General features: G+C 50.0%; 1 protein-coding gene across 16 annotated transcripts in view; it reads left to right on the forward strand.

Annotated features, from left to right (window-relative positions):
- Window positions 1–26,349, forward strand: part of KIF1A (kinesin family member 1A) — a 222,332-nt gene that overhangs the window by 148,193 nt on the left and 47,790 nt on the right. For 8 of the 16 annotated variants that reach the window (XM_073360490.2, XM_073360491.2, XM_073360495.2 and 5 more), the window contains 10 exons: window positions 4,968–5,146; window positions 5,760–5,897; window positions 6,906–7,163; window positions 18,049–18,167; window positions 19,550–19,659; window positions 20,354–20,492; window positions 20,730–20,898; window positions 21,495–21,585; window positions 23,611–23,729; window positions 25,144–25,199. In XM_073360490.2, coding sequence (XP_073216591.1) covers window positions 4,968–5,146; window positions 5,760–5,897; window positions 6,906–7,163; window positions 18,049–18,167; window positions 19,550–19,659; window positions 20,354–20,492; window positions 20,730–20,898; window positions 21,495–21,585; window positions 23,611–23,729; window positions 25,144–25,199 — 1,378 coding nt within the window. The remainder of the gene's footprint in view (window positions 1–4,967; window positions 5,147–5,759; window positions 5,898–6,905; window positions 7,164–18,048; window positions 18,168–19,549; window positions 19,660–20,353; window positions 20,493–20,729; window positions 20,899–21,494; window positions 21,586–23,610; window positions 23,730–25,143; window positions 25,200–26,349) is intronic. The other 8 variants (XM_073360502.2, XM_073360507.2, XM_073360503.2 and 5 more) reach the window with 3 other exon arrangements.

Here is a 26,349-nt window from a genome sequence, read left to right on the forward strand (position 1 = left end):
TGGGGCACTCCACTTGATACCGGCTGCCAACTAGACATGGAGCCATTGATCACTACCCATGGAGCCCGACAATCTAGCCAGCTTTCTACCCACCTTATAGTGCATTCATCCAGCCCATACTTCCTTAACTTGGTGACAAGAATACTATGGGAGACCGTGTCAAAAGCTTTGCTAAAGTCAAGAAACAATACATCCACTGCTTTCCCTTCATCCACAGAACCAGTAATCTCATCATAAAAGGCGATTAGATTAGTCAGGCATGACCTTCCCTTGGTGAATCCATGCTGGCTGTTCCTGATCACTTTCCTCTCTTGCAAGTGCTTCAGGATTGATTCTTTGAGGACCTGCTCCATGATTTTTCCAGGGACTGAGGTGAGGCTGACTGGCCTGTAGTTCCCAGGATCTTCCTTCTTCCCTTTTTTAAAGATTGGCACTACATTAGCCTTTTTCCAGTCATCTGGGACTTCCCTGGTTCGCCACGAGTTTTCAAAGATAATGGCCAGTGGCTCTGCAATCACAGCTGCCAATTCCTTCAGCACTCTCGGATGCAACTCGTCCGGCCCCATGGACTTGTGCACGTCCAGCTTTTCTAAATAGTCCCTAACCACCTCTATCTCCACAGAGGGCTGGCCATCTCTTCTGCATTTTGTGATGCCCAGCGCAGCAGTCTGGGAGCTGACCTTGTTAGTGAAAACAGAGGCAAAAAAAGCATTGAGTACATTAGCTTTTTCCACATCCTCTGTCACTAGGTTGCCTCCCTCATTCAGTAAGGGGCCCACACATTCCTTGGCTTTCTTCTTGTTGCCAACATACCTGAAGAAACCCTTCTTGTTACTCTTGACATCTCTGACTAGCTGCAGCTCCAGGTGCGATTTGGCCCTCCTGATAACATTCCTACATGCCCGAGCAATATTTTTATACTCTTCCCTGGTCATACGTCCAACCTTCCACTTCTTGTAAGCTTCTTTTTTATGTTTAAGATCCGCTAGGATTTCACCATTAAGCCAAGCTGGTCGCCTGCCATATTTACTATTCTTTCGACTCATCGGGATGGTTTGTCCCTGTAACCTCAACAGGGATTCCTTGAAATACAGCCAGCTCTCCTGGACTCCTTTCCCCTTCAAGTTAGTCCCCCAGGGGATCCTGGCCATCCGTTCCCTGAGGGAGTCGAAGTCTGCTTTCCTGAAGTCCAGGGTCCGTATCCTGCTGCTTACCTTTCTTCCCTGCGTCAGGATCCTGAACTCAACCAACTCATGGTCACTGCCTCCCAGATTCCCATCCACTTTTGCTTCCCCCACTAATTCTACCCGATTTGTGAGCAGCAGGTCAAGAAAAGCGCCCCCCCAGTTGGCTCCTCTAGCACTTGCGCCAGGAAATTGTCCCCTACGCTTTCTAAAAACTTCCTGGATTGTCTATGCACCGCTGTATTGCTCTCCCAGCAGATATCAGGAAAATTAAAGTCACCCATGAGAATCAGGGCATGCGATCTAGTAGCTTCCGTGAGCTGCCGGAAGAAAGCCTCATCCACCTCATCCCCCTGGTCCGGTGGTCTATAGCAGACTCCCACCACTACATCACTCTTGTTGCACACACTTCTAAACTTAATCCAGAGACACTCAGGTTTTTCTGCAGTTTCGTACCGGAGCTCTGAGCAGTCATACTGCTCCCTTACATACAGTGCTACTCCCCCACCTTTTCTGCCCTGCCTGGAATCCTCTAGTTCTTCTAGAATCCTCTAGTTCTTCTTTGAGTGCTTGTTCACGTCCATCCAACATTAGGTATGCGTGCGTCGCGTGCACGAGCGTCAGAAACTTTTTCCGTTAGTGGCTCCTGTCGGGCTGGCAGGGCCCCTGAGTGGCGCCACTGCGCCTTGCATATATACACCTGCCTGCCGACCCCCTCCGGTTCCTTCTTATCGTCCGTGGCGGCTTTGGAACAACCTCTCTCTCTTGGATGAGAGCATTCCCTTAGCCTTTCTCATAAATAGCTGTTATCAGTTAGTTAGCATACCTTTGTTGTGGACAATTAAGTGATTAGGTGCTTGAAGGCTTCCAGCACCCACCCCGGGCCATGGGGCATGCTGCAGGCCCATGGGTTTAAGGCTTGTGCCACGTGCCACAAGCCTGTGCCAGTTAGTGACCCCCATGGCTCATGTCTACATTGCCTGGGGGAAGAACATCAAACTGAGCGGTGTAAGATTTGCAAGACGTTCAAGCCAAGAATACAGAAAGAAAGATACTTTCATTTAAAGCAGTTGTTGATGGAAGCCGCGTTGCAGCCACCGGGCCCGCAGTGCCCAACGCTGGCTCCGGCTTCCTTGGTGCGTAGTACCCCGGAGCGGGAAGGCCACTGTACGGGCGCTGGACATGGAGGTGGAGGAGATCTGCAGAGCAGACACCTGGTCCTTGGTGTACACCTTCACAACCCATTACGTGGTCAACCAGCAGGCCAGAGAGGATGTGGCAGTTGGCAGAGTGGTCCTCCAATCAGTTGTTCCGTGACTCCTACCCTCCTCCAGAGGTAAGCTTGTGATTCACCTAATGTGGAATGGATGTGAACAAGCACTGAAAGAAGAAAAAATGGTTACTTACCTTCTTGTAACTGTTGTTCTTCAAGATGTGTTGTTCTCATCTATTCCACCACCGACCCTCCTACCCCACTGTTGGAGTCGCCAGCAAGAAGGACCCGGAGGGGGTTGGGCGGCAGGGGTATTTTTGCACGGCACAGTGGCACCACTTGGGGGACCCGCCTGCCCGACGGGAGCCGCTAAGGGAAAAAGTTTCCGACGCTGGTGCACGCAGCGCATGCACACCTAATGTGGAATGGACGTAAACAACACATCTCGAAGAACAACAGTTACAAGAAGGTAAGTAACCGTTCTTTCTTCTAGCTCCCTCTGTATCCTATCCCTACCCTCCAGCGTATCTACCACTCCTCCCAGTTTAGTGTCATCTGCAAACTTGCTGAGGGTGCAATCCACGCCATCCTCCAGATCATTAATGAAGATATTGAACAAAACCGGCCCCAGGACCAACCCTTGGGGCACGCCGCTTGATACCGGCTGCCAACTAGACATGGAGCCGTTGATCACTACCCGTTGAGCCCGACAATCTAGCCAGCTTTCTATCCACCTTAGAGTTCATTCATCCAGCCCATACTTCTTTAACTTACTAGCAAGAATACTGTGGGAGACCATGTCAAAAGCTTTGCTAAAGTCAAGGAATAACACATCCACTGCTTTCCCCTCCTCCACAGAGCCAGTTATCTCATCATAGAAGGCAATTAGATTTGTCAGGCATGCCTTCCCCTTGGTGAATCCATGCTGACTGTTCCTGATCACTTTCCTCTCCTCTAAGTGCTTCAAAATTGGTTTCTTGAGGACCTGCTCCATGATTTTTCCAGGGACTGAGGTGAGGCTGACTGGCCTGTAGTTCCCCGGATCCTCCTTCTTCCCTTTTTTAAAGATTGGCACTATGTTAGCCTTTTTCCAGTCATTCAGAACCTCCCGCAATCGCCATGAGTTTTCAAAGATAATGGCCAATGGCTCTGCAGTCACATTCACCAACTCCTTTAGCACCCTCGGATGCAGCACATCTGGCCCCATGGACGTGTGCTTGTCCAGCTTTTCTAAATAGTCCTGAACCACTTCTTTCTCCACAGAGGGCTGGTCACCTCCTCCCCATGCTGTGCTGCTGCTTTAGTTGTCTGGGAGCTGACCTTGTTCATGAAGACAGAGGCAAAAAAAACGTTGACTACATTAGCTTTTTCCACATCCTCTGTCACTAGGTTGCCTCCCCCATTCTGTAAGGGGCCCCCACTTTCCTTGACTTTCTTCTTGTTGCTAACATACCTGAAGAAACCCTACTTGTTACTCTTAACATCTCTTGCCAGTTGCAACCCCAAGTGTGATTTGGCCTTCCTGATTTCACTCCTGCATGCCTGAACAATATTTTTATACTCTACCCTGGTCATTTGTCCAGTCTTCCTCTTCTTGTAAGCTTCTTTTTTGTGTTTAAGATCAGCAAGGATTTCACTGTTAAGCCAAGCTGGTCGCCTGCCATATTTACTATTCTTTCTACACATCGGGATGGTTTGTTCCTGCAACCTCAATAAGGATACATTAAAATACAGCCAGCTCTCCTGGACTCCTTTCCCCCTCATGTTATTCTCCCAGGGAATCCTGCCCATCAGTTCCCTGAGGGAGTCAAAGTCTGCTTTTCTGAAGTCCAGGGTCCATATTCTGCTGCTCTCCTTTCTTCCTTTTGTCAGGATCCTGAACTTGACCATCTCATGGTCACTGCCTCCCAGGTTCCCATCCACTTTTTCTTCCCCTACTTATTCTTCCCAGTTTGTGAGCATCAGGTCAAGAAGAGCTCTGCCCCTAGTTGGTTCCTCCAGCACTTGCACCAGGAAATTGTCCCTGTCACACTCAGGCTCTCCGGGATTTTACCCCGAGTTATGTAACTGAGTTTTCGTTCCAATTTTTTGGAGGAAATTGGATGCCTCCACTTCCCCATGGTTGCTGGATGCAGAGCTAAGCACGTGCATTTCCCAGTAATTACCAAATCAAGAGGTGTTTGTGCACAGACAGTAAGCACATGGGACAGAAACTGCAGCCCTCTGCTTTAGTAGAGTCTCATCAGCTTGCATGTACCACCAAGATGGCAAAGCTGTGAATGAGGTCAATGACTGGGGCTCTCAAAGACTGGAAAACGTGTTCCTAGATGAGCCATATTACAGGTTCTACCAGAAGCAATGGGTCAGATTCGAACCTGGCGTAAGCACGTGTAACTCCATGGAAGTCACTGACACCCGCTTACCCAGAGGTCAGGGGTGGCCCTTTGTGCATCTCAGGAGTTATACAGAGTGGATGGATGCCAACAGTCCAAAGGCACTTACTGGGGATCCCCATTCACCATGAGCCCTCCACACACATACTGATTCTCTAACCCTCTGTCCATTCCCAGGTCCAGTTCCAGTTCGTCCTCCTCACAGACACTCTTTACTCACCTCTGCCTCCCGACCTGCTGCCCCCCAATGCTGCCAAAGATCGTGAGAAACGGCCCTTTCCACGAACCATTGTGGCTGTGGAAGTGCAGGACCAGAAGAATGGAGCAACACATTACTGGACTCTGGAGAAACTCAGGTAGAATAGGGCAGAGGTACTGTGGCACAGTCACTTGTATTGTACTGGGCGGGCTGGCACATTCAGGACAAGAAGAGTAGAGTTGTGGAGTCTCCTGTCTTGTGGTCCTAGCCCCTTGGTTTGAAGTTGCATGCACACGCCCATCAATCAGTGAGAGTTTATTCCTTGCACATTTATTACCACTGCCTTCACAAATAAACAAGAATGATCAATGAGCAATAATACATGGCAAAATAACATAGACCTGTATTTCATTATGTATCTAAACTGATACTTCCTCACTCATATGGTCCCCATGGTTCCATTAGGTCTATTGTTATAGCTCTCCCCACTCCACACCATGCACGGATGGAGAGGTTTCCCCTTCATAGGGTAACTGCACCATGGGGGCTGGAATTCAGTTCCTGTAGTTCAGGTTGTTTGTGTGTTGTTTACCCCAGAAGTATAGTGATATGGGGCTGATGTGTGTGGCTGTAATGCATTGGATACCCCAGAAGTACAGTGGTATGGGGATGGTGTGTGTGGCTCTGACTCGATGCTCAAGGGGCTGGAAGCTGCTCTAGATCCTTAAACCTCATTGTATACGTCTGTTTCTCTCTGTTTCTTCTTGCAGACAGAGGCTGGATCTGATGCGTGAAATGTATGACAGGGCAGCAGAAGTGCCTTCTAGCATCCTTGAGGACTGTGACAACGTTGTGACGGGCGGAGATCCCTTCTATGACCGTTTCCCCTGGTTCAGACTGGTTGGCAGGTGAGAGCCTTGTTCCTCCTTTTTCTAAATCCACCTGCAATCCAAACATACCCACAGAAGGAAACATTGCTTGGTTTGATAGGGACAACTGGTGCAGTGCGGAGAGACCATAGTGGTTGCTGTGGGTGAAAGGGTTGCACCAGGCAGCAAACTAATATCTAAGGAGCACTGTTTTCCACAATCAGTTTTCTCTGCCCTCTGCATGGGTGCTCAGGAGTGATTTTCTGGGACTCCTACTGCACCTAGGCACTTGGTGCCCTGCTACAACAAGTTGGTGGTGAACTTCTCATTGCCTTCTTTGAAGCTGTGCCTAATAACCACAAGACCCGGGCTCTCAACCTGGGAGTGGCAGCCCCCTGCCTTTACCATCTTGTAGCGTGGGAGGGGGATTCCGGGTGGGTTGGATGTTCCCCATGATGGAAAGGGGACAGGTTGAGGACCCTGCTGTCAGGTTTCCATGTCCATGGATGTGTGTTTGTGTGCACACACGCAGGCGTGCTCATTGGCATCTGAACATCTCTCGGTGTGCTGTACTGTATGTGCTGTGTCTCCTCATGTGCTTCCCACCTGCCAGTTGGAAGGGCACACTGCTGTCAGCTAGGAGGTGTCAAAGGGACTGGACCTGTCAGTAGGGTGCTGCCGAACGCGACCAACCTTGGTGCACTCAAGGCCTGATCCTTGCCAGTTAACAGCAATGGAAGGACTCCCCTTGATGCCAGTGGGCACTCTACCGGGGCCTTAGTTGACAGAGCTACGTTCCTGCTTTGCTGAATCCTCTGCAAAGTCCGAGGTGGCAGTTCCCATCTTTCACACCAGTTTTTCCACACTTGTTAGCTGGCGACACTGGGGGCTTCTTTGTAAGACACTTTGGACAGGCAGGTCTTATTTCCCTCTCCCCTCCTGAATAGCGACGGTCCTTGGTGTAAAAGAAAAAGCCTATTCTTTCTCTCTCTTCTGTTTGGAATAGCTGGTGTTAACCTGTCTTCTATCTTGTTGTACTAACCTTAGTTCAGATATCTCTGGCTGCAACAGCTCTCCTCTTTTCAACACATGCATGAGCGAGCGCATGGCTGATCTCACCCCCTCCCCCACCTTCTCGAACCCCGACTCCGACATCACCGAGCCTGCTGACGAGCAGCACGTGGGGAAGGAGGAGGAGGAGGAGGAGGAGGAGGACCTGGAGGAAGACATCTTTCCGGAGTACCCGCTGTATGATGGCCGGGATCCATTTTACGACCGCTCCCCCCTGTTCAGTTTAGTAGGAAGGTTGGTGAGGTTTTAGGAGAGCATGCTGGGAAGGAACTAGCTCTTTCGCACGAGAGAACTGCTTTCTGACACTGTTCCCATGTTAAGGGCATGCGTTCCACAGGCACTCGGGATGGGCTAGCTGAACAGTGTCCTTAAAGAGATGGCCAGCAGGGCAGGTGCACTGGTCAGTGTGATGGTAAGGCAAGTGTTGATAGGAAATGAAGAAGGGAGAGGCTATTCTAGCCAGCTCATCTTTAAAGAGTGAGCTTCAAGACAAGTATCACAGAGTCAATGGGGACCAGGATCGAGTGGCCACTGGATTCACATGGTCTCTTTAAAGAGAAGAGTTTCATGTGACAGAAAATTGTGTGGTGATGACACAGAGGGACACAGAACTGACCCAAAGCATTCCCTTTGCTTTAACACATTTGGGTTTCGGTTCTAATTTACTGCTGGAAACATTTATGATGAAATGTCTGCAAAATGGGTGGCCTTCTGCTCCTGCAGGGATTGTGAGGGTTACATCATTGCAGTCATGGAATGGAAATCCCATGCATGACTCTGACGTAAATCCTCACCAGCAAAAGGAGAACGTACAGGCTTCCGGGGAGTGGTGGAATGGCCGAGACCAAGGTGTAACGCAAGCACAGTGAACTGTAAGAGAAGGCCCATTGGTTCTGATCGTTAGGAGAGGGATTCAGAGCCAGCCAGTGGCCCCGAGTGGTGTGTGAGGAAGGGATGGGAGGTGCGGAAAGTGAGCCCAGTACTAAAAGACAGGCAGGTTCAGCTGATAGCGAGTGGGATTTCCCCAGATGACTCAGGGAAGAGCTGTGGGGAATAAGTTTGGCTTCAAAAGCTAAAACCAAGGGCTGTGGAGGGAGAGGATTTTATCTTTTTTTTAATTAAAGCCATATATTTTTAAGCCACCACTACTGTGAAGTGGTGACATTTCCACTTGCTGCTTTGGCTAGCACATGGCTGAAAATTGTTTTATGCAGTGGTTCGAACTAGAGCCATGTAGAAAAGTGTTGTGTGGGAATCAGAGCTGCCAGAAGTTTTCAGGTGGTTTGGAGAAAAGCTCTGGAGTGGGGAGAGCTTCTCTGCCCTGAAGGGCTGGGAGTGGACTCTGCCCAAAGAGAAAGAGAATTGTTTATTTTCTTTTGCTAGTGAATACAGATTGTTTCAATGGTTCATTCTGGAAAAGAACTCCAGATCTTGTGAAATTGGTGACATGTTTGATTTGATCGGCCACCATTTCATTCTACCAGAGAAAACCACCTGAAATTGCCAAGCATGGCACCAGATAGCCCAGTTCTGCTTCAGACTTTTCCAAGGGGAAAGAAGAGGTTTTGCCCATAATTGTCCCAGGCCCTGTCCTTTAAAAAATGGATCAAATTCAGACTTGGTGCAAGCAGCTGCAGCTTCACTGTAGTCAGTGGCATTGCTTCCACTTACACTGGGTCGTAATTTGGCCCGTGAGCTGCAAATATGTTTGTGAAAGCAAGAAACCCAGGCAAGAAGCCGAGTTCTCCTTTCCAGCCAATAGGACTTGGGCAATGGGAGCAAGAAGGGGAGGAGAAGGGATCAGAAAAGAGAGAGAGGGAGATGGGATAAGAGTCACTGCAGCCTCAGACCGAAAGAGCTGGGTTCTTCCACTTTTTTTTTCTCTTGGGGGAATCAGAGATTTTAAAAACAAACAAACCAAACTACCAGATACAACAATGATGAACCGAATCCCCCATCCTGTGGGATGTTCCTGGGAGGTCTTGCCTTTTGAATCTTCCCAATTCTTTTGAGTCAGATACGGAATTGGCTTTCCCTGTGCAGCAGCTGTGCCGATCACATTTCTTGTGAAGTGTGCTTGGATTGGTTTATGATTAGATCCTTGTCTTTGATTAGTTTCCCCCCTATTTTCTTTATTCTCTTTTTTTCTTTTTCTTTTTTAGCTGCTGGCTCTCTCTCCAAAGCTTGAGCAAAAAATGGGGGTTATTTCACTTTTGTCTTCTTTTTGAAAGGCTTTTCTTTGGTCTGAGCATGCCATCTTTGCACCTCACCAATCTTGTGGTTAGTGTCTCTGCCCTCCTTCCTTTTCCTTTAGCGACATATTCCCTCCCTCTCCCTATTCCTCTCTTCCTCTTCCTCCCTCTTCAACCTTTCTGGTTTCAGTCTGCTTCAAGATGTGCTCACCTGTAATTTCAGACTGTTATGATGGAAGCTTAACAGTCTTATGATCCACATTCCTCCCCATTAAGGAGGCCTCCCGCAAGATGCCCAAAATCAGATATGTATTCACAGACACCAAAATAAAGCCATCTCCAATAAGGGCATCATAGAGCATTCAGGTGGGCGCCAGACTCAATTCCCTCTGATCCCGGACACTCAAGAGGATTCCGATCCTCTGACCCTGCAGTTCCATCTTATGAGGTGATTCACTGGGAATGGAAGATATTCTGAATCTCTCAAGAAGGGCTCAGCACCTTGTAAGATTGGGGTTTAAAGTTGGTTCTTGCCTTGTGCTTTAATGACCCAATTCAACTGCCGCTGAAGTCAGTGGAAAGATTACCATTGACTCCAGAGGGAGCTGGCTCAGGCTCCAAGATGCATAAGTTCCTCTGGACATTTGAGGCCTGATCCTGCATCTATTGCAGTCAGTGGGATCACTGTCATTGCTTTCCCTGGGTGCAGGATTGAGCCCTTTCTGCAGGAATCACCCAGGCTTTATGATGATATTTCAGCTCAGCAGTCAAACCTCTGCTCTGAGGGAGGGCACTGGAGCCAAATGTACAGATAACAAAGCTGACCACATAGGGATAGTCACAGAATCTTGGTTCCCTCCCTCTGAAGAAGCACCTGAGCTACTCTGTGTGGTAATACATTGTTAATACAGTGGCCTTGCTTTCTTCAAACCTATGCCACTCCATTCATCAGAGCCAGGGCCAGCTCTACAGTTTTTGCCGCCCCAAGCAGTGAAAAAAACTGTCGCCGCGGATGGCAAAAGGGAGAAGTTGCCGCTGATTTGCCGCCGCAGCCGGCAGAACAGAGAAGCTGCCGCCAAATTGCCACCACGGCCGGCGGGACAGAGGAGCTGCCGCCGAATTGCTGCCATCACGGAAACACTGCCGCCCTAAGCACCTGCTTGGACCGCTGGTGCCTGGAGCCGGCCCTGATCAGAGCATGAGTGTGATGCAGTCCTGTAGACGCTTGCACCCTGCGCTCCTTCAGACTCAGGCTGGGGATGGCTCCCTATCAATCTGCTTTTGCAATCTGGAGACGAACTACAAACAACAGTAAAAGTTGTGGGGGGAGGAATTTTGTACAGCCAGTACCAAGTTCAGTGCTGATGATGGAACATGCTGACCACACACAATGCCACTATGGACTGAGGTCATTACAAAACTCCTGCTGAAAGGAACCTCCCACTTTTGCTGCCTGTTCTCATCACCCTGGACAAAGGCATGCTGCAGCTTTGTGAAAGAACTCAGACCCTGGATGGAAGGCAGCTGAGCAGGCTCACTACGAGTCAGAGGTGGTGTGGATAGGAAAGGGGGAAGCATTTTGAGGAGCTGACGTGATCCATGGCCTTGCCCACTGTTTGAGAGCATCTGCCCTCTGATCGTCAAGGGGAGGTGCAGTCCTGAGAGGCTGGTGAACAGTCTGCTGCTCCTAAATAGAGGCAGTGGCCAGCAAGGACCTATCCCCAGCAGACTGCAGTGTGGGCCTAGCCATGGGGATACTTGTTTACACCACTGCAAGGCTAGGCTTCCTGCAACATTATCTCAGCGCAGAGGGGAAGGATGAGATGGCCTCTTAGCGTCCCATCTAGCCCTATATTTCTGTGGTTCTAGGGAGACCACAGAGAGGCTTCAAACTCTTCAGAATGTGGCGGCCCAGGTTCTGGGTAGCCTAGACCAATGGGTGTACCACATTCTGCCTTGGCTTCCAAATCCTTTTCAAGGTTCTGGTTCTAGCTCCAGCGATGGCCATCTGAAAATGTCCTTTCAACAGCGAAGAGGGGTTGGTGCATCTGGCTGAGACTGGACTCTGGGCTGCATTCCGAAATTCTGGTCTAGTTACAGGTAGAATCTTAGCAGTTTATTCCTCAGTCAAGAAGAGACGGTAAATTGGTAAAAGCCTTCCGATGACCGTGCTGAAAGGGGAAGTGTGATGCTGCCAGGCCTACGGTTTTAAGGATGAAGTTTAAATGTGCAGGTTTTCAACATTAAAAGTCACCTGTTACATATATCAGGAGTCTGCTCCAGAGTGTGCCCTGCACAAGGCAAAACTGATCCCCCAGAACTAAGATCACCTACAGCCCCGTCTCCACTCTAGTGTCCTCTCTTATCCTGGATGTGTTCAGATTAGATTGGGGTTGCCTACATGACGTGAGTACCACCAAGGAGACAGCACAAACTGCAGCTGTCTTCCTCTCTCTTTGGCTGCCTTTCTCTCTCAGAACTTTTTCTACTTTCACAATGTAAAGGGTCAGAGAGTAGGGATGCAATCTTCAGTCAGCACCAATGCCAGGTGAAGATTCAGTTACTGTCCAGAATTAATGTTCTCATCCGAGTACAGTTTCACCCAGGTGTTAAAGTGCAGACCAGATGTACTCCATTCCTCTACTGATCCGGTTCTTCCTGGTGCACTGGAGTAGGTAACCATCTGTGACTCTTGCCAGCACCAGATCCCCGGCTTGGACAACCAGAAACCGAAGTGCTCCAAGGCACTGGCCACTCTTGAAAATGTTGCCCTGGGTCACCATACAGAGGCAATAGCAGCGAGAGATTGCAGCCAATTACCGTCCAAAGGCGCTGCCTCCCAAGTACTGAGCCCGGGTGGGGTCTCAAGGGCTGGGAAATGTTCTTGTAGGATTGCAGATCTGCTCAGGAGCAGATCATTCGTCTGGAAATCCTGGGGCTCCAGGCAGCCTCCAGCTTCTCCGTGTACATGAACGTAGTCATTGTGCTGCTTGCTCGTTTAGTTAGGGTGAGACTGAGCCCTAGGCTGAGCCCAGGGGACAGAGGGAAGGCACCTGTGACTCAGGCAGACATGATTGTCCTGAGGGAATGGGGGAGAAAGTGATTTCCTGCAGCCATTGACAACGTAGCACACTCCTCTTCTTGCGTCAGCCAGCCAGTGAATGGGGGTAGAGCCAGTGTTCACTCACCACCCCTCCTCCGGGTCCCCTGGCTGGTGGAGGGCAGGCAGCCCCAGCACCAAGAGTCACCATCCAGCAGGGCCCAACGTGGCTGTGCAGTGAGTTGGCAGCCCCCACTTCCGTGTGCTCCCCAAATGGCTGTGTGGAGCCAGGGCACAACCGAACCCTCCATGAGGACCACGTTTGCATAAAGAGAGCCCTACTAGAGCTAGAGCCCTACTGATTTCTGGGTGGCAGGATGGAACTCACGCTGGTCTGGCCAAGGAAAGGGGCTCTCCCCACCAGCCTGACAGGCAGCTTCTCTGCCAGGGAGTGCTCAGGGGAGGGCTCCAGGTCTCAGTCCGCCTCCTGCTGGCCGCTATTTATAATTGGTACAGTGAGGTGTCAGCATCATTACTCATGCATTCAGGGATCATAGAATCATAGAATATCAGGGTTGGAAGGGACCTCAGGAGGTCATCTAGTCCAACCCCCTGCTCAAAGCAGGACCAATCCCCAACTAAATCATCTCAGCCAGGGCTTTGTCAAGCCTGACCTTAAAAACCTCTAAGGAAGGAGATTCCACCACCTCCCTAGGTGATGCATTCCAGTGCTTCACCACCCTTCTAGTGAAAAAGTTTTTCCTAATATGCAACCTAAACCTTCCCCACTGCAAACTGAAACCATTACTCCTTGTTCTGTCATCTACTACCACTGAGAACAGTCCAGATCCATCCTCTTTTGAACCCCCTTTCAGAGAGCTGAAAGCAGCTATCAAATCCCCCCTCATTCTTCTCTTCCGCAGACTAAACAATCCCAGTTCCCTCAGCCTCTCCTCATAAGTCATGTGTTCCAGTCCCCTAATAATTTTTGTTGCCCTCTGCTGGACGCTTTCCAATTTTTTTAAATCAGTCTTGTAGTGTGGGGCCCACAACTGGACACAGTACTCCAAATGAGGCCTCACCAATGGCAAATAGAGGGGAACGATCACGTCCCTCGATCTGCTGGCAGTGCCCCTGCGTATACAGCCCAAAATGACATTGGCCTTCTTGGCAACAAGGGCATATCCAGCTTCTCATCCACTGTAACCCCTAGGTCCTTTTCTGCAGAACTGCTGCCTAGCCACTTGGTCCCTAGTCTGTAGCGGTGCATGGGATTCTTCTGTCCTAAGTGCAGGACTCTGCATTTGTCCTTGTTGAACCTCATCAGATTTCTTTTGGCCTAATCCTCTAATTTGTCTAGGTCCCTCTCTATCCTATCCCTACCCTCCAGCGTATGTACCTCTCCTCCCAGTTTAGTGTCATCTGCAAACTTTCTGAGGGTGCAATCCACGCCATCCTCCAGATCATTAATGAAGATATTGAACAAAACCGGCCCCAGGACCAACCCTTGGGGCACGCCGCTTGATACCGGCTGCCAACTAGACATGGAGCCATTGATCGCTACCTGTTGAGCCCGACGATCCAGCCAGCTTTATATCCACCATAGAGTCCATTCATCCAGCCCATACTTCTTTAACTTGCTGGCAAGAATACTATGGGAGACAGTGTCGAAAGCTTTGCTAAAGTCAAGGAATAACACATCCACTGCTTTCCCCTCATCCACAGAGCCAGTTATCTCGTCACAGAAGGCAATTAGATTAGTCAGGCATGACTTGCCCTTAGTGAATCCATGCTGATTGTTCCTGATCACTTTCCTCTCCTCTAAGTGCTTCAGAATTGATTCCTTGAGGACCTGTTCCATGATTTTTCCGGGGACTGAGGTGAGGCTGACTGGCCAGTAGTTCCCTGGATGCTCCTTCTTCCCGTTTTTAAAGATGGGCACTACGTTAGCCTTTTTCCAGTCGTCTCGGACCTCCCCTGACCGCCATGAGTTTTCAAAGATAATGGCCAATGGCTCTGCAATCACATCCGCCAACTCCTTTAGCACTCTCGGATGCAGCGCATCTGGTCCCATGGACTTGTACTCGTCCAGCTTTTCTAAATAGTCCCAAACCACTCCTTTCTCCACAGAGGGCTGGTCACCTCCTCTCCATGCTGTGCTGCCCAGTGCAGTAGTCTGGGAGCTGACCTTGTTCGTGAAGACAGAGGCAAAAAAAACGTTGACTACATTAGCTTTTTCCACATCCTCTGTCACTAGGTTGCCTCCCCCATTCTGTAAGGGGCCCCCACTTTCCTTGACTTTCTTCTTGTTGCTAACATACCTGAAGAAACCCTACTTGTTACTCTTAACATCTCTTGCCAGTTGCAACCCCAAGTGTGATTTGGCCTTCCTGATTTCACTCCTGCATGCCTGAACAATATTTTTATACTCTTCCCTGGTCATTTGTCTAATCTTCCTCTTCTTGTAAGCTTCTTTTTTGTGTTTAAGATCAGCAAGGATTTCACTGTTAAGCCAAGCTGGTCGCCTGCCATATTTACTATTCTTTTTACGCATCGGGATGGTTTGTTACTGCAACCTCAATAAGGATGCATTAAAATACAGCCAGCTCTCCTGGACTCCTTTACCCCTCATGTTATTCTCCCAGGGAATCCTGCCCATCAGTTCCCTGAGGGAGTCAAAGCCTGCTTTTCTGAGTCCAGGGTCCATATTCTGCTGGTCTCCTTTCTTCCTTATGTCAGGATCCTGAACTCGACCATCTCATGGTCACTGCCTCCCAGGTTCCCAGCCACTTTTGCTTCCCCTACTAATTCTTCCCTGTTTGTGAGCGGCAGGTCAAGAAGACCTCTGCCCCTAGTTGGTTCCTCCAGCACTTGCACCAGGAAATTGTCTCCTACACTTTCCAAAAACTTCTTGGATTGTCTGTCCACCGCTGTATTGCTCTCCCAGCAGATATCAGGGTAATTGAAGTCTCCCATGAGAACCAGGGCCTGCAATCTAGTAACTTCCGTGAGTTGCCGGAAGACAGCCTCATCCACCTGATCCCCCTGGTCCGGTGGTCTATAGCAGACTCTCACCACGACATCAGCCTTGTTGCTCACACTTCTAAACTTAATCCAGAGACTCTCAGGTTTTTCTGCAGTTTCATAGCAGAGCTCTGAGCAGTCATACTGCTCTCTTATATACACTGCAACTCCCCCACCTTTTCTGCCCTGCATGTCCTTCCTGAACAGTTTATATCCACCCATGACAGTACTCCAGTCATGTGAGTTATCCCACCAAGTCTCTGTGATTCCAATCACATCATAATTCCTTGACTGTGCCAGGACTTCAAGTTGTCCCTGCTTGTTCTCCAGGGTTCTTGCATTTGTGTATAGGCACTTAAGATAATTCGCTGATCGTCCTGCTTTCTCAGTATGAGGCAGGAGTCCTCGCGTCTTGCGCTCTCCTGCTCATGCTTCCTCCCGGTATCCCACGTCCCCACTTACCTCAGGGCTTTGGTCTCCTTCCCCCGGTGAACCTTGTTTAAAGGCCTCCTCACTAGGTTAGCCAGCCTGATTGTGAAGATGCTATTCCCTCTCTTCGTTAGGTGGAGCCCATCTCTGCCTAGCACTCCTCCTTCTTGGAACACCATCTCATGGTCAAAGAATCCAAAGCCTTCTCTCCAACACCACCTGCGTAGCCATTCTTCGACTTCCACGATTCGACGGTTTCTACCCGAGCCTTTTCCTTCCACAGGGAGGATGGTGAGAACACCACTTGCGCTTCAAACTCCTTTATCCTTCTTCCCAGAGCCACATAGTCTGCAGTGATCCGCTCAAGGTCATTCTTGGCAGTATCATTGGTGCCCACGTGGAGAAGCAGGAAGTGGTAGTGATCCGAGGGCTTGATGAGTCTCGGCAGTCTCTCCATCACATCGTGAATCCTAGCTACTGGCAAGCAGCAGACTTCTCGGTTTTCCCAGTCGGGGCGGCAGATAGATGACTCAGTCCCTCTGAGGAGGGAGTCCCCGACCACCACCACCCACCTCCTCCTCTTGGGAGCAGTGGTCGTGGAACCCCCATCCCTAGGACAGTGCATCTCATGCCTTCCAATCGGCGGAGTCTCTTTCTGTTCCCTTCCCTCAGATGTATCATCTAGTCCACTCTCCGCATTAGTACCTGTGGAGAGAACATGAAAATGGTTACTTACCTGTATCTGCATTGCTGGTACATGGATGCTCCCCTTTCTTCTTCTGGAGGTCACATGCTGCCAAATTTCTTCACCGTCCTTCTGTCCCTGCTGTGCAGCCTGCTCTGAATCTTCAGAATGTTGTGTCCATAGAAGCATATCCTGACGTCTGTCCAGGAAATCTTCAGTTTCTCTTATGCACTGCAGGATCGATACTTGTTTCTCCAGACCTTGAACCTTCTCTTCCAATATGGAGACCAGCTTGCACTTTGTGCAGACAAAGTCGCTTCTGTCCTGTGGAAGAAAGACAAACATGGCACATCCTGTGCAGGTAACAACAGCTGAACGCTCGCCATCCATATTACCTTCCTTCTACGAGCTTCCTCAGGAGTTGTTGTAACTACTCAGAGAAGCCTGCAAGATGTAAGCCTCAGTGGGCTCTCCCAAGGCGAACTCCCTCTCTTAGCCTCTCCACTGTTCGCCGCTCAGCTGGTTCACAGCTGGCTGCCTTTTTATAACAGTCAGGCCCACTCAAGGCTCCCCTGGAAGAAAGCACTCCCAATTCACACTTTTCAAACAATCAAGCACAGTCAAACTGACAAACTGCCCTGCTGCCTGGGCATTGAACTCGCAGGGCAAAATTCTCAGCTGGGGTAAATAGCATAGTGAGTGGGACTCCATTGATTTACACCAGCTGAGGTTCTGGCCTGTGGTTCCTGGATGTGACTCACTGAGCACTGTTCGCTCCCTGTCTGGTGTCACATGGTGCATAGGGCCCATCAAGCAGTCTTTACACCGCAGGCAGCCGTGCTGATTTCCATGGCAGTAGGGTACTATTTAGCACGCCGCAGGGTGATTGATTCGGAGGAGCCAGGTGCATTCACAAGGTGGGTGCTTGTTGCATGGAGGCTCTACCAGCTGGGCACTGATTGAGCAGGCCCCTGTACTTGGTGCAGACACAGACCCCTGGTTGAAGGCAGGCTTGACCCTCTTGGGGATAGGTTTTCATACACTGGGGATGTGCCGGGCCTCTCTTAAAGCAGGCTGAAAACCCACCATTGCAATAGCTTCTCAGTCTCAGACTCTGGACAGTTGTCTGCATTTCTCAGCCTGTCTGCAGGAGGCTCTGCACTCTAACCAAGAACTTCCTTTCCTTCACTCTCTCTCCTCTCCTTCCTCCTCCTCTTTTTCCCTTTTCCTTCCTGCCTCTCTCTTCCTCTGCCTCCTCTCCCACAGCCCACCCTGATCCCCTCTTGCCTGTCCCCCTCCCCACACCCTTTAATCTGCAGCAGACCCGTGGTTGTTTCACAGCACCTTCCGTCCTATTTCTCCAGTTCTCCACTGCAAGAGGTCCTCTTTCTAGCTTCCTTGTTGCACCAACACAGCCCCCTCCTCAGCCCTCCCCACGACGCTGTCGCGCCCATGGGAGATGACAGGCCGAGAGGTACGCTGGTGCTCACTAACTCGCTGCCACTTTCGCAGGAACCTGATGTTACTGTAGCTCTGCCTCACACCAGCCTCTCCTAAGCACGCTGAATCCCCCCCACACACACACTTCTGGCTGGCCCTGGCTGCCTTTCTTTAGTTTTGCTTTGCAGCACCATGTTGTGATGTAAGCGGTGAACTGTGAGCCCAGCTGCCATCTGGCCATGGAGCGTGTTTGGAAACCCCAGGGTGGGGGTGCAGTGACCCCTCTCCTGTTTTACTTGACTCTTTCAGGGCATTTGTGTATCTCAGCAACCTGCTGTACCCGGTGCCGCTGGTGCACCGCGTCGCCATTGTCAGTGAGAAGGGCGAGGTGAAGGGCTTCCTGCGCGTAGCAGTCCAGGCCATCTCAGGTACAGTGGGTGAGCAGCAACTGGTTTCCAGTGGCAGGCAGATGCTCTGAGCTGGCCATGCCCTAGTGCCATAGTGAGTCTGGAGAGCCAGTTCTCAGGGCCATTGCATTTCATGGAGACATATGCCCTTTCCTGAGCGTGATGAGCCCCGTGCTGTGTGCTCTGGCTGGTGACACCAATCCATTAGTCCACTAGCCTAAGCGTTTCTTCAGACCTTGCTCTCCTTGTTGCATTGTGCACAAGAACTCCCCCCCCACCCAAAGTGGGCCCATGCAGTATTGCACACACACGGGATTTGCTGGGAGGTATGCCACTCACAGACCACCATGCAATGTCTTCCTGCTCTAGGAATACAAGGACATCCAGCTTCCTGTGGTAGGAATTGTGGGTGCTGTAGGCCAATAGGCATCACCTGTACTGTCATTAGAATTGCCACAAGAGGGCACTCATCACTCTGTGGGTTATATTGTATGCGGCTCCCGGCCCATGCAACTCTTCTGACTTCAGTGGGTTACATGTGGTGTAAATCAATTCAGCATCAGCCCCCGTGTGCATGCGTCAATACGTTCCAAGATCCATGCCTTACCGGGACAAATTGCTATCTCCTGGGGTGAGAAGGAAATTATTTTGTCCGATTCTTCAGTCCCAGGCTTCCCCATCAATTGGATCCAACCTGATCTGGAAGGACCTCTCATTCATGGTATGCAAGGGGAAGTGGGGCATGTCATAGATTTATCATAAATAGAGCCCGACCCTGGTGGAACTGACCCATCTGAATTATCAGTCACCTTGAGCAAGGTGAATCATAGATGGGGTCAGTTCCACCAGGATCTGTCTCTATTCATGATAAATCTAGGGCTGAGGAAAATTAATAGCAATGCTTTTTTCTTGCATTTTTCGTTTCAGGTACTTATTCTGCTCTGCAAGTACAACCACCATCCCCAACATGTACATGCACACACAGCTATTCTAATAGGATGCTCTTGCAAAGAAACTGAAAACTCTGCCATGTCATGTCATGGTTTTATGATCTGGGCTATCATCCACTTAACTAGCAAGGGCATTAGTGTGGTGCTGTTGGTACCAATTTATAGATGAGTGTGCACATAGATGGCTGTTAGCTAATGCAGAATTGTTGACCATCTCTCTGAAACAAAGGCTGGAAAGCACTTCTTGCAACGTTTCCATGATTGCCTTTTGAAATTCACTGGTTTTCATCAAGTTCTGCAGTCAGTGACCACTCAAGCGTTCCTTGATGAAGAAACTCAGGGAGCAGTGTATGAAAGGTCACAATCCAGGAGACCTTGACTCTGGCTGCGATCTGCTTTGGGAGTGACTTTTTCTGGCCTTTCTGTAATGTCTTGCTATGTTTCCTCTTTCAGCGGATGAAGAAGCCCCGGATTATGGTTCGGGAGTACGGCAGTCAGGGACAGCCAAAATATCCTTTGATGATCAGCACTTTGAGAAGGTACAGTATGGCAGCCAGCCCCAGGTGAGAATATCTTTCTGTGAACTTAGCTTGCTGGGGAGCGTATTGTTTCCTGTTATTATTCATATCCTGATAACAGTCCATTCCTAATATTTTATCCTATTGGTCTCAGACTGCAGAAGAATGGGAGTGCCCTAGATATGATGCACTTTGAGATGGGAGAGGGAGTGATGACCACATCCCTCGTGGGCCTGAATGTTGGCCTCAGCCACACCAGTACAAACATTGTGACTGCAGTGGCCTGCTAGCAGAGTGGCGTGGGCACTACCCTTGCTGAATGGAACTGGAGCCTCTGGTTCATTTCACGCAGGCCAGTGAACAGCTGCTAGATGACAGTCACTCAGTACAGACCTAGGTCAGGTTTGAACAATGTCGTAGCAGCCAAAGGCTCCCTCTCTCATAACGGATCCCCTGGGCCGCTTGACCCTGTCCCTTCGGCCAATCTGTGCGCCATATGTTAACTCTGAGGCTTCACATGTTGCGGTCACAGAACTGGTGCCATTACTGTGGTAGGGGAGATAAAAGCTGCGGCCTCTCATGCCTGGCTGGGTGTCTGCCACGCAATACAGAAGGGAAGGCACACCAGGCAAGAGACGGAAAGGCTGCTCATGGCCGTTAGCAAGGTGAGCGTGCCATCAGGACCACGGCCTCCCTACACACACGGCCTCCCTGTTCCATTTCCTCTTGTGCCTGGCAGTTCCAGTCTGAGGCCTGTCCCATGCCGGGGATGTCTCGTTCGGGGACCTCGCAGGAGGAACTGCGGATTGTTGAAGGCCAGGGGCAGATAACTGACATCGGACCTTCTGCAGATGAAGTCAACAACAACACCTGTGCAGGTGAAAGGCTTGTTTTAGTCCAGGGGGAAGTGGCTTTGGGCGGGAGCTGTGTACCTAATAGGAAGCAAAAGAATGTTTCACTGCTCACTGGATTGCAAAGGGCCAGAGCCTCAGCTGGGTGTGAACTGCCAGCTCCATTGAAATCAGTGCTTGTGTTGGTGTGTGGCATGCTGGACGTTCACTAGGTCTTGACAGATGCTGTCTGGAGTTTTTCTAATGTCTCTCCTCCTTCCGCAGTGACTCCAGATGATCTCCTCCTGAACAATCCAGAGAAAGTTGCTCTAGATGAGCCATTGGAAGCAGTTCTGGACCATCTGACGCTGGGCAGCATCTTCACCTTCCGAGTGACTGTTCTGCAGGCCTCCAGCATCTCTGCAGAATATGCAGATATCTTCTGCCAGTTTAAGTGAGATGTCCTCAGATCCCTCTGCACTGCTGGCATTTGTTCCCTCTTCCTGTCACTCTGCCTTTGCCTCAATCAGAAGGCTGCACTCCCCAAGGAGCGTCATGAACAGATAGCAGGGGCATGCAACCGCCCTGCCCTTGCTAGATTCCTAAATGAAATGGGATCTCGGCTACATGGCAGGGGGTCTCTGGGCAGCCCTGAGATGGAACAGGGCAAGCGCCTCGACCTAAATTGGCCACACTGTCCTCTTCGCTTCTGAATTTTTGTCCATTGCCTCATGAAAGAGGGAAAGAACCGAGAGAGAGGCACGCAGTGCAGAATGAGTCTGTTCATTCACATGGGGACTGATCCAAAGCCTGCTAAAGTTAGTAGACGTCTTTCCATGGACGGCAGTGTGCGGTGGATCAGGCCCATGGAGAGCTGGCTTTCTGTAGCAGCCAATCTAAACTTATAGAGTGCAGCCCCCTGGGGGGAGGGGAAATGAGTCATGTTCATTCAGACCTGGGGTAGTCTACGCTGGCTCCCACCTCACTCTGTCATTCTCATTTCACCCTGCTGACCACACAGCCGCTGTAACAATCTTCCCCCCTTCGCAGCTTTATCCATCGTCACGATGAGGCCTTTTCAACGGAGCCCTTGAAGAACACAGGACGAGGGCCACCTCTAGGGTTCTATCATGTCCAGAACGTTAGTATCACTGCCCAGGCTGTTTTCTCTCTGCCCCGTGATATTCAGGGTCTGCCCAGAGCATAGAAACCTTCTAATCCAGTACTCCCCAAACTTTTTCTGTTGCACCCCTCCTTACCCATAAGGGAGTCTGTCCATGTCCTGCTGGGGCCCAGGGACTGCGGCCGAGAGTAGAGCCGCAACCAGGACTGGGGCCAGGGCTGGGGCCAGGGCCAGGAGTGGAGCTGCAGCTGGGGCTGAAGGTGGGAATGGAGTGGAGCTGGATGCAGGGTTGGACTGGGTGGCACTTCCTCCTTGCCCCCGTGGAGCCTGACTCGGGCCCTGCCATGCCCCCGTGAATGTTCCTTCATGCCCCCCTCATGAATTAACGGGTTGTCACATATGTCACACTTGAACAGCAGCTGGCAACAAATACATTGATTGTATTTTGGTGGGGGAAGAAACCATGCGTGTGTCCTTCTGACTGTCACGGGCACTTCTTCAGCTACCCAGTGAGCAGCACAGCCTTGCCTGTGTTCATGGTTCTCCGTCACAAACACCAACAGTCCGTTTCTGGCCCACCATGTGCCCCTGTAGTCCTCTGTTTCCAAACAGGACAGGACACAGCACAGGTACGCAGTGGGAGGAGCACACAGCTACTCTCCTCCACCCAGGCCCCCTGCCCTCCCCCAAGCTCCCCCTTTTACTTCCTGGTCCTCCCAATTGTATATCCTCCCAGTAACTAAGCCAGTTACCTGTTAGCCCAGCACTGCCCCCCAAGTGTCAGTAGTCTCCACCAGTAACAGGTTGGTAGGCTCCAATTACACCTGCAGCCTTCAGTGACCAGTGTGCTACAGCCAGCTCTCTGTCACACACCCCTTGCTGAACTTTCCCAGGGTAGGTTTTTGTCAGCAAGTTAAGTCTCTTCTAGACAAGAGGGTGTCTGTGTGAGAGGAGAATGGCAGAGAAACCAGAGAGTGCTACAAAGAAAACAAACAAAAGACTCTCTTCAGGGGAGGGATAGCTCAGTAGTTTGAGCATTGGCCTGCTAAACTCAGGGTTGTGAGTTTAATCCTTGAGGGGCCCATTTAGGGATCTGGGGCAAAAACTGGGGATTGGTCCTGCTTTGAGCAGGGAGTTGGACTAGATGACCTCCTGAGGTCCCTTCCAACCCTGATATTCTAAGGAGCCCAAACTTTCTAGACCCTTGTGTCTAACTTGCCATGCCCCTGAACAATCATCTCTCTCTGAAGCAGCACAGGGCCTCAGGCTAACAGCAGGCTAGCTCCGGCCTAAGACCAGGTCATTAGGGGTTGTTATCCTTCCCCCTTCTCTTCCCTGTGTCCACGCTCACATGACCACAAACACTGTCACAGCCTGGGACTGGCTTAAAGGTGAAGCCTGGAAAACCAGCTCCAGAGAGAAGAATAAAGGCCATTGTTAAGGTTCCTTCAGTCCTGCTGGTGAAGGTCATGGCTCCTATTCCTGCTCTTCATATTTATTTTGACATTATTAGCCTCTCCTTCAAGGACCTGGTATAGAAAAGCTGTAGAGCTCTGTAGTAAGCCCTGGCAATATGGGTCCAGATTTTTCTGATGCTAAATGTCTCTGTGAGAAGCCTCAAGGCCTATCTCACCATTTTGCTCTGGAAGACAAACCACTCCCATGCAGAAATATTCACCCCTCCTCCTCCTCCTGCATAGATCAAAGGGCTGCCTTAGTTTTGGGAAAAATAAACCAGCAGCATTATGCCATCATTGTGTAAGTATGACATAAGCAAAAACCCATCAGAGGGGTGAGCTGAGCCTGTTTCCTTGGAGAAATACCATTTACTGGTAAGCAAAGTATTGTGTCTTAGTTGCTGGTCTGTTTGATGTCTGACCTAATAAGGCTCTGATCCATCACATGTGTAACCTTAAGAGTGTGAATAATCCAGTGGAAGTCAAATGCTTAAATCCTTTCCTGGATAGGGGCCTAGATGAATGGATTGCTGCTGTATGTCATTTTAAAGTGTTGTTGCTTGTCCCCTGCTCCCCTCTCTCTCAGATTGCAGTGGAGGTGACCAAGTCGTTCATTGAGTACATCAAAAGCCAGCCGATTGTGTTTGAGGTGTTTGGGCATTATCAGCAGCATCCCTTCCCTCCTCTCTGCAAGGACGTGCTCAGGTCAGTGTGTTGTAGGGAAGGGGTAACATCCAGAGGATGGGCTTACCCCTCTTGTTGACTCAGACTTATTTTTTAATTCTGTAACCAGAGCCTCATGTAGGATCTGGACCTAGGATCTGATAAAACCTATCCAAATCAATGGGAATCATTCCATTGGTTTCCTTGGGCTGTGGATCAGGTCTATAAATTCTGTGCAAAGACTCTCTGGTATCTACAGCTTAGCAGTACTGAATTCTTCAGCATCTCGAAGCTTTAACTAAGAATCCAGAGTTTTCCATTCCTCTAACATGTATGAAAATAAAGATGGATCTTCCTAAATTCTTGGCCTCAACATCATGTGGCAGTGGTTTCCACAGTCTAATGAGATGTCGCCTGCAAAAGTATATTGTGACGGTGCAAGGCCAGATGGCTATAGTAAAGTAGTGGGGAACAGGTATGTTAGCCCCAGCCTAAACAAATCCCTGATAACATGGTAACCAAATGGCAGTTGCTCCAGGTTCATCAAGACACCTGGGGCCAATTAACATCCTTCTAGAAAGCAGTGGCAATAGCTAGGTTGATTGGGACACCTGAAGCCAATCAAGGGCTGGCTGGAACTAGTTAAAAGCCTCCCAGTTAGTCAGTGAGGTGTGTGTGTGTCAGGAGCTGTAGGAGGAAGCCATGCTCTTGGAGGAACTAAGCAGTACAAATCTATATCAGGTGCAAGGAAGGAGGCCCTGAGGTAACTGTGAAGGAGATTTTGAGTGAGGGCTGCTGTGGGGAAGTGGCCCAGAGAATTGTACATGTCCTATTTCCAAAAAGTCAGCTACCACAGCTGCTACTAATAGGGTCCCTGGGCTGGATCCCAGAGTAGAGGGTGGGCCTGTCCCTTCCCTGATTAATCACTGAGACTGGGAGACAAGAGAGACTGCAAGGGAGAGTTGCTTCTTCTCACCTCCCTTGCTGACTTATGATGGAGTGGGAGGGATAGCTCAGTGGTTTGAGCATGGGCCTGCTAAACCCAGGGTTGTGAGCTCAATTCTTGAGGGGGCCATTTAGGGATCTGGGGCAAAAATTGGGGATTGGTCCTGCTTTGAGCAGGGGGTTGGACTAGATGACCTCCTGAGGTCCCTTCCAACCCTGATATTCTATGAAAGTGGTTCAGTAAGCTGTGACCCTTGCCTCTAAAGAGAGAAGGGCTACGTGGAGGGTCACAGTGAGCCTCTGAGGCTAGTGAAATCCACCAGGAAACACAGGAGACAAGGACAGAGCTTTGTCACAATATCCTTTTGTTGGTTTTGAGTTTTCTACCTTTCAACTTCATAGAGAGTCCCCTTGTTCCTGTGTTTTGAGGAGGGGAGCTCTGGCTCTACCTTCTCTAAACCAGTCATTTATTTTGCATACGTTCTTTCATCTGAGTCTCTTCTCTCCACAGCCCACTGAGACCATCCCGACGCCACTTCCCCCGGGTCATGCCATTGTCCAAGCCAGGTAGGCCATTGTTTTTCCCCTTCTAAAGCACATTAAGCTTCAGAAGCCACAACTTGGAAGTACATGGAAATTGGGGGAGAATTGGTCATTCCTTGCTGCACTGCTCTGCGATAACACCATGGTCACCTGGTTTTGTTCCCAGTAAGGGTCTGTGTGGTGGGAAATGGTGTTTCAATAACAGGCTATGGGTTCTCATGCTGTTTTGCTTGATGCATTGCATAACGTTCTTAAGATGGCTTCTGTAAATCAAGCCACTCCACTGGGGGGGAAGGAGACCATTCCAGGCTAGCTAGTATTCGTGGTGTATTGGTTCTTTGACATGTCCATGTTGCCAGCCATGGTGTGTAGCTCTACAGAGAAACTGTTCATCTGGGGAACTCCTCAGTGTTGCAGGTGGGGGGAGCTATTTCTGTGGGAATGTTCACTAGAGAACAATCTTGGTGGCGAGATGAACAGGAAGGCCTGATGATGCTAGCCACGTTGCCTTTTGCATTTGCTGCAGAAAGGGGCCCAGATAGCGATGGCTGAGTGTAAAGCGGGGTGCTGGCTGGAGCGGCCCATGGGCCGCACAGTGAGTGATGGCTAGCACAGGCGGTTTGATTTTTTACTGGACCAGGGTTACTGCCTTGCGTTGACTCGGTAGCAGAGAACAGGACCTCAGAAAATCTTGACAGTATCAAGAAATCAGCAGTAGGATAATTCAAAGCGCTCTTAACCTGCCAAGTCTGCTCATTAGGATCTTGTTAGCTCAGAAGCAGGCCTATCCACTGGCATGCTGAGTACCTCCTGCACTCCAGCAATCCTTCCTCATCCCTTTCCCTTCCTGCAGGGATGCCTCCATCCTTTCACTAGCCGTTGTCGTCCATGAAGAGCCATTCCTTGGTGGTCCACTAGCACTATAACCTCATTGTTGAGTATTCCACTTGCTATAGGAAAGGGTTCCTGGACTGACATTAAATTGCCTCCCGTTGGCGTGCGCATCCAGACTGCAGAATACCCATCCCGGGGTGTCTCCACTTCCTCCACTCTTACATCTCCCTGCCTCCTTGTTAGGCAGAGGTGTGCTACAGATCTGTCCTGACAAACATTGATTTGAGTGGGACACCTGTTTAAAGCAGGTTTCAGAGTAACAGCCATGTTAGTCTGTATT

Source organism: Lepidochelys kempii, chromosome 9 (assembly GCF_965140285.1).
Source record: "Lepidochelys kempii isolate rLepKem1 chromosome 9, rLepKem1.hap1, whole genome shotgun sequence".
Classification (NCBI taxonomy): Eukaryota; Metazoa; Chordata; order Testudines; family Cheloniidae; genus Lepidochelys; species Lepidochelys kempii.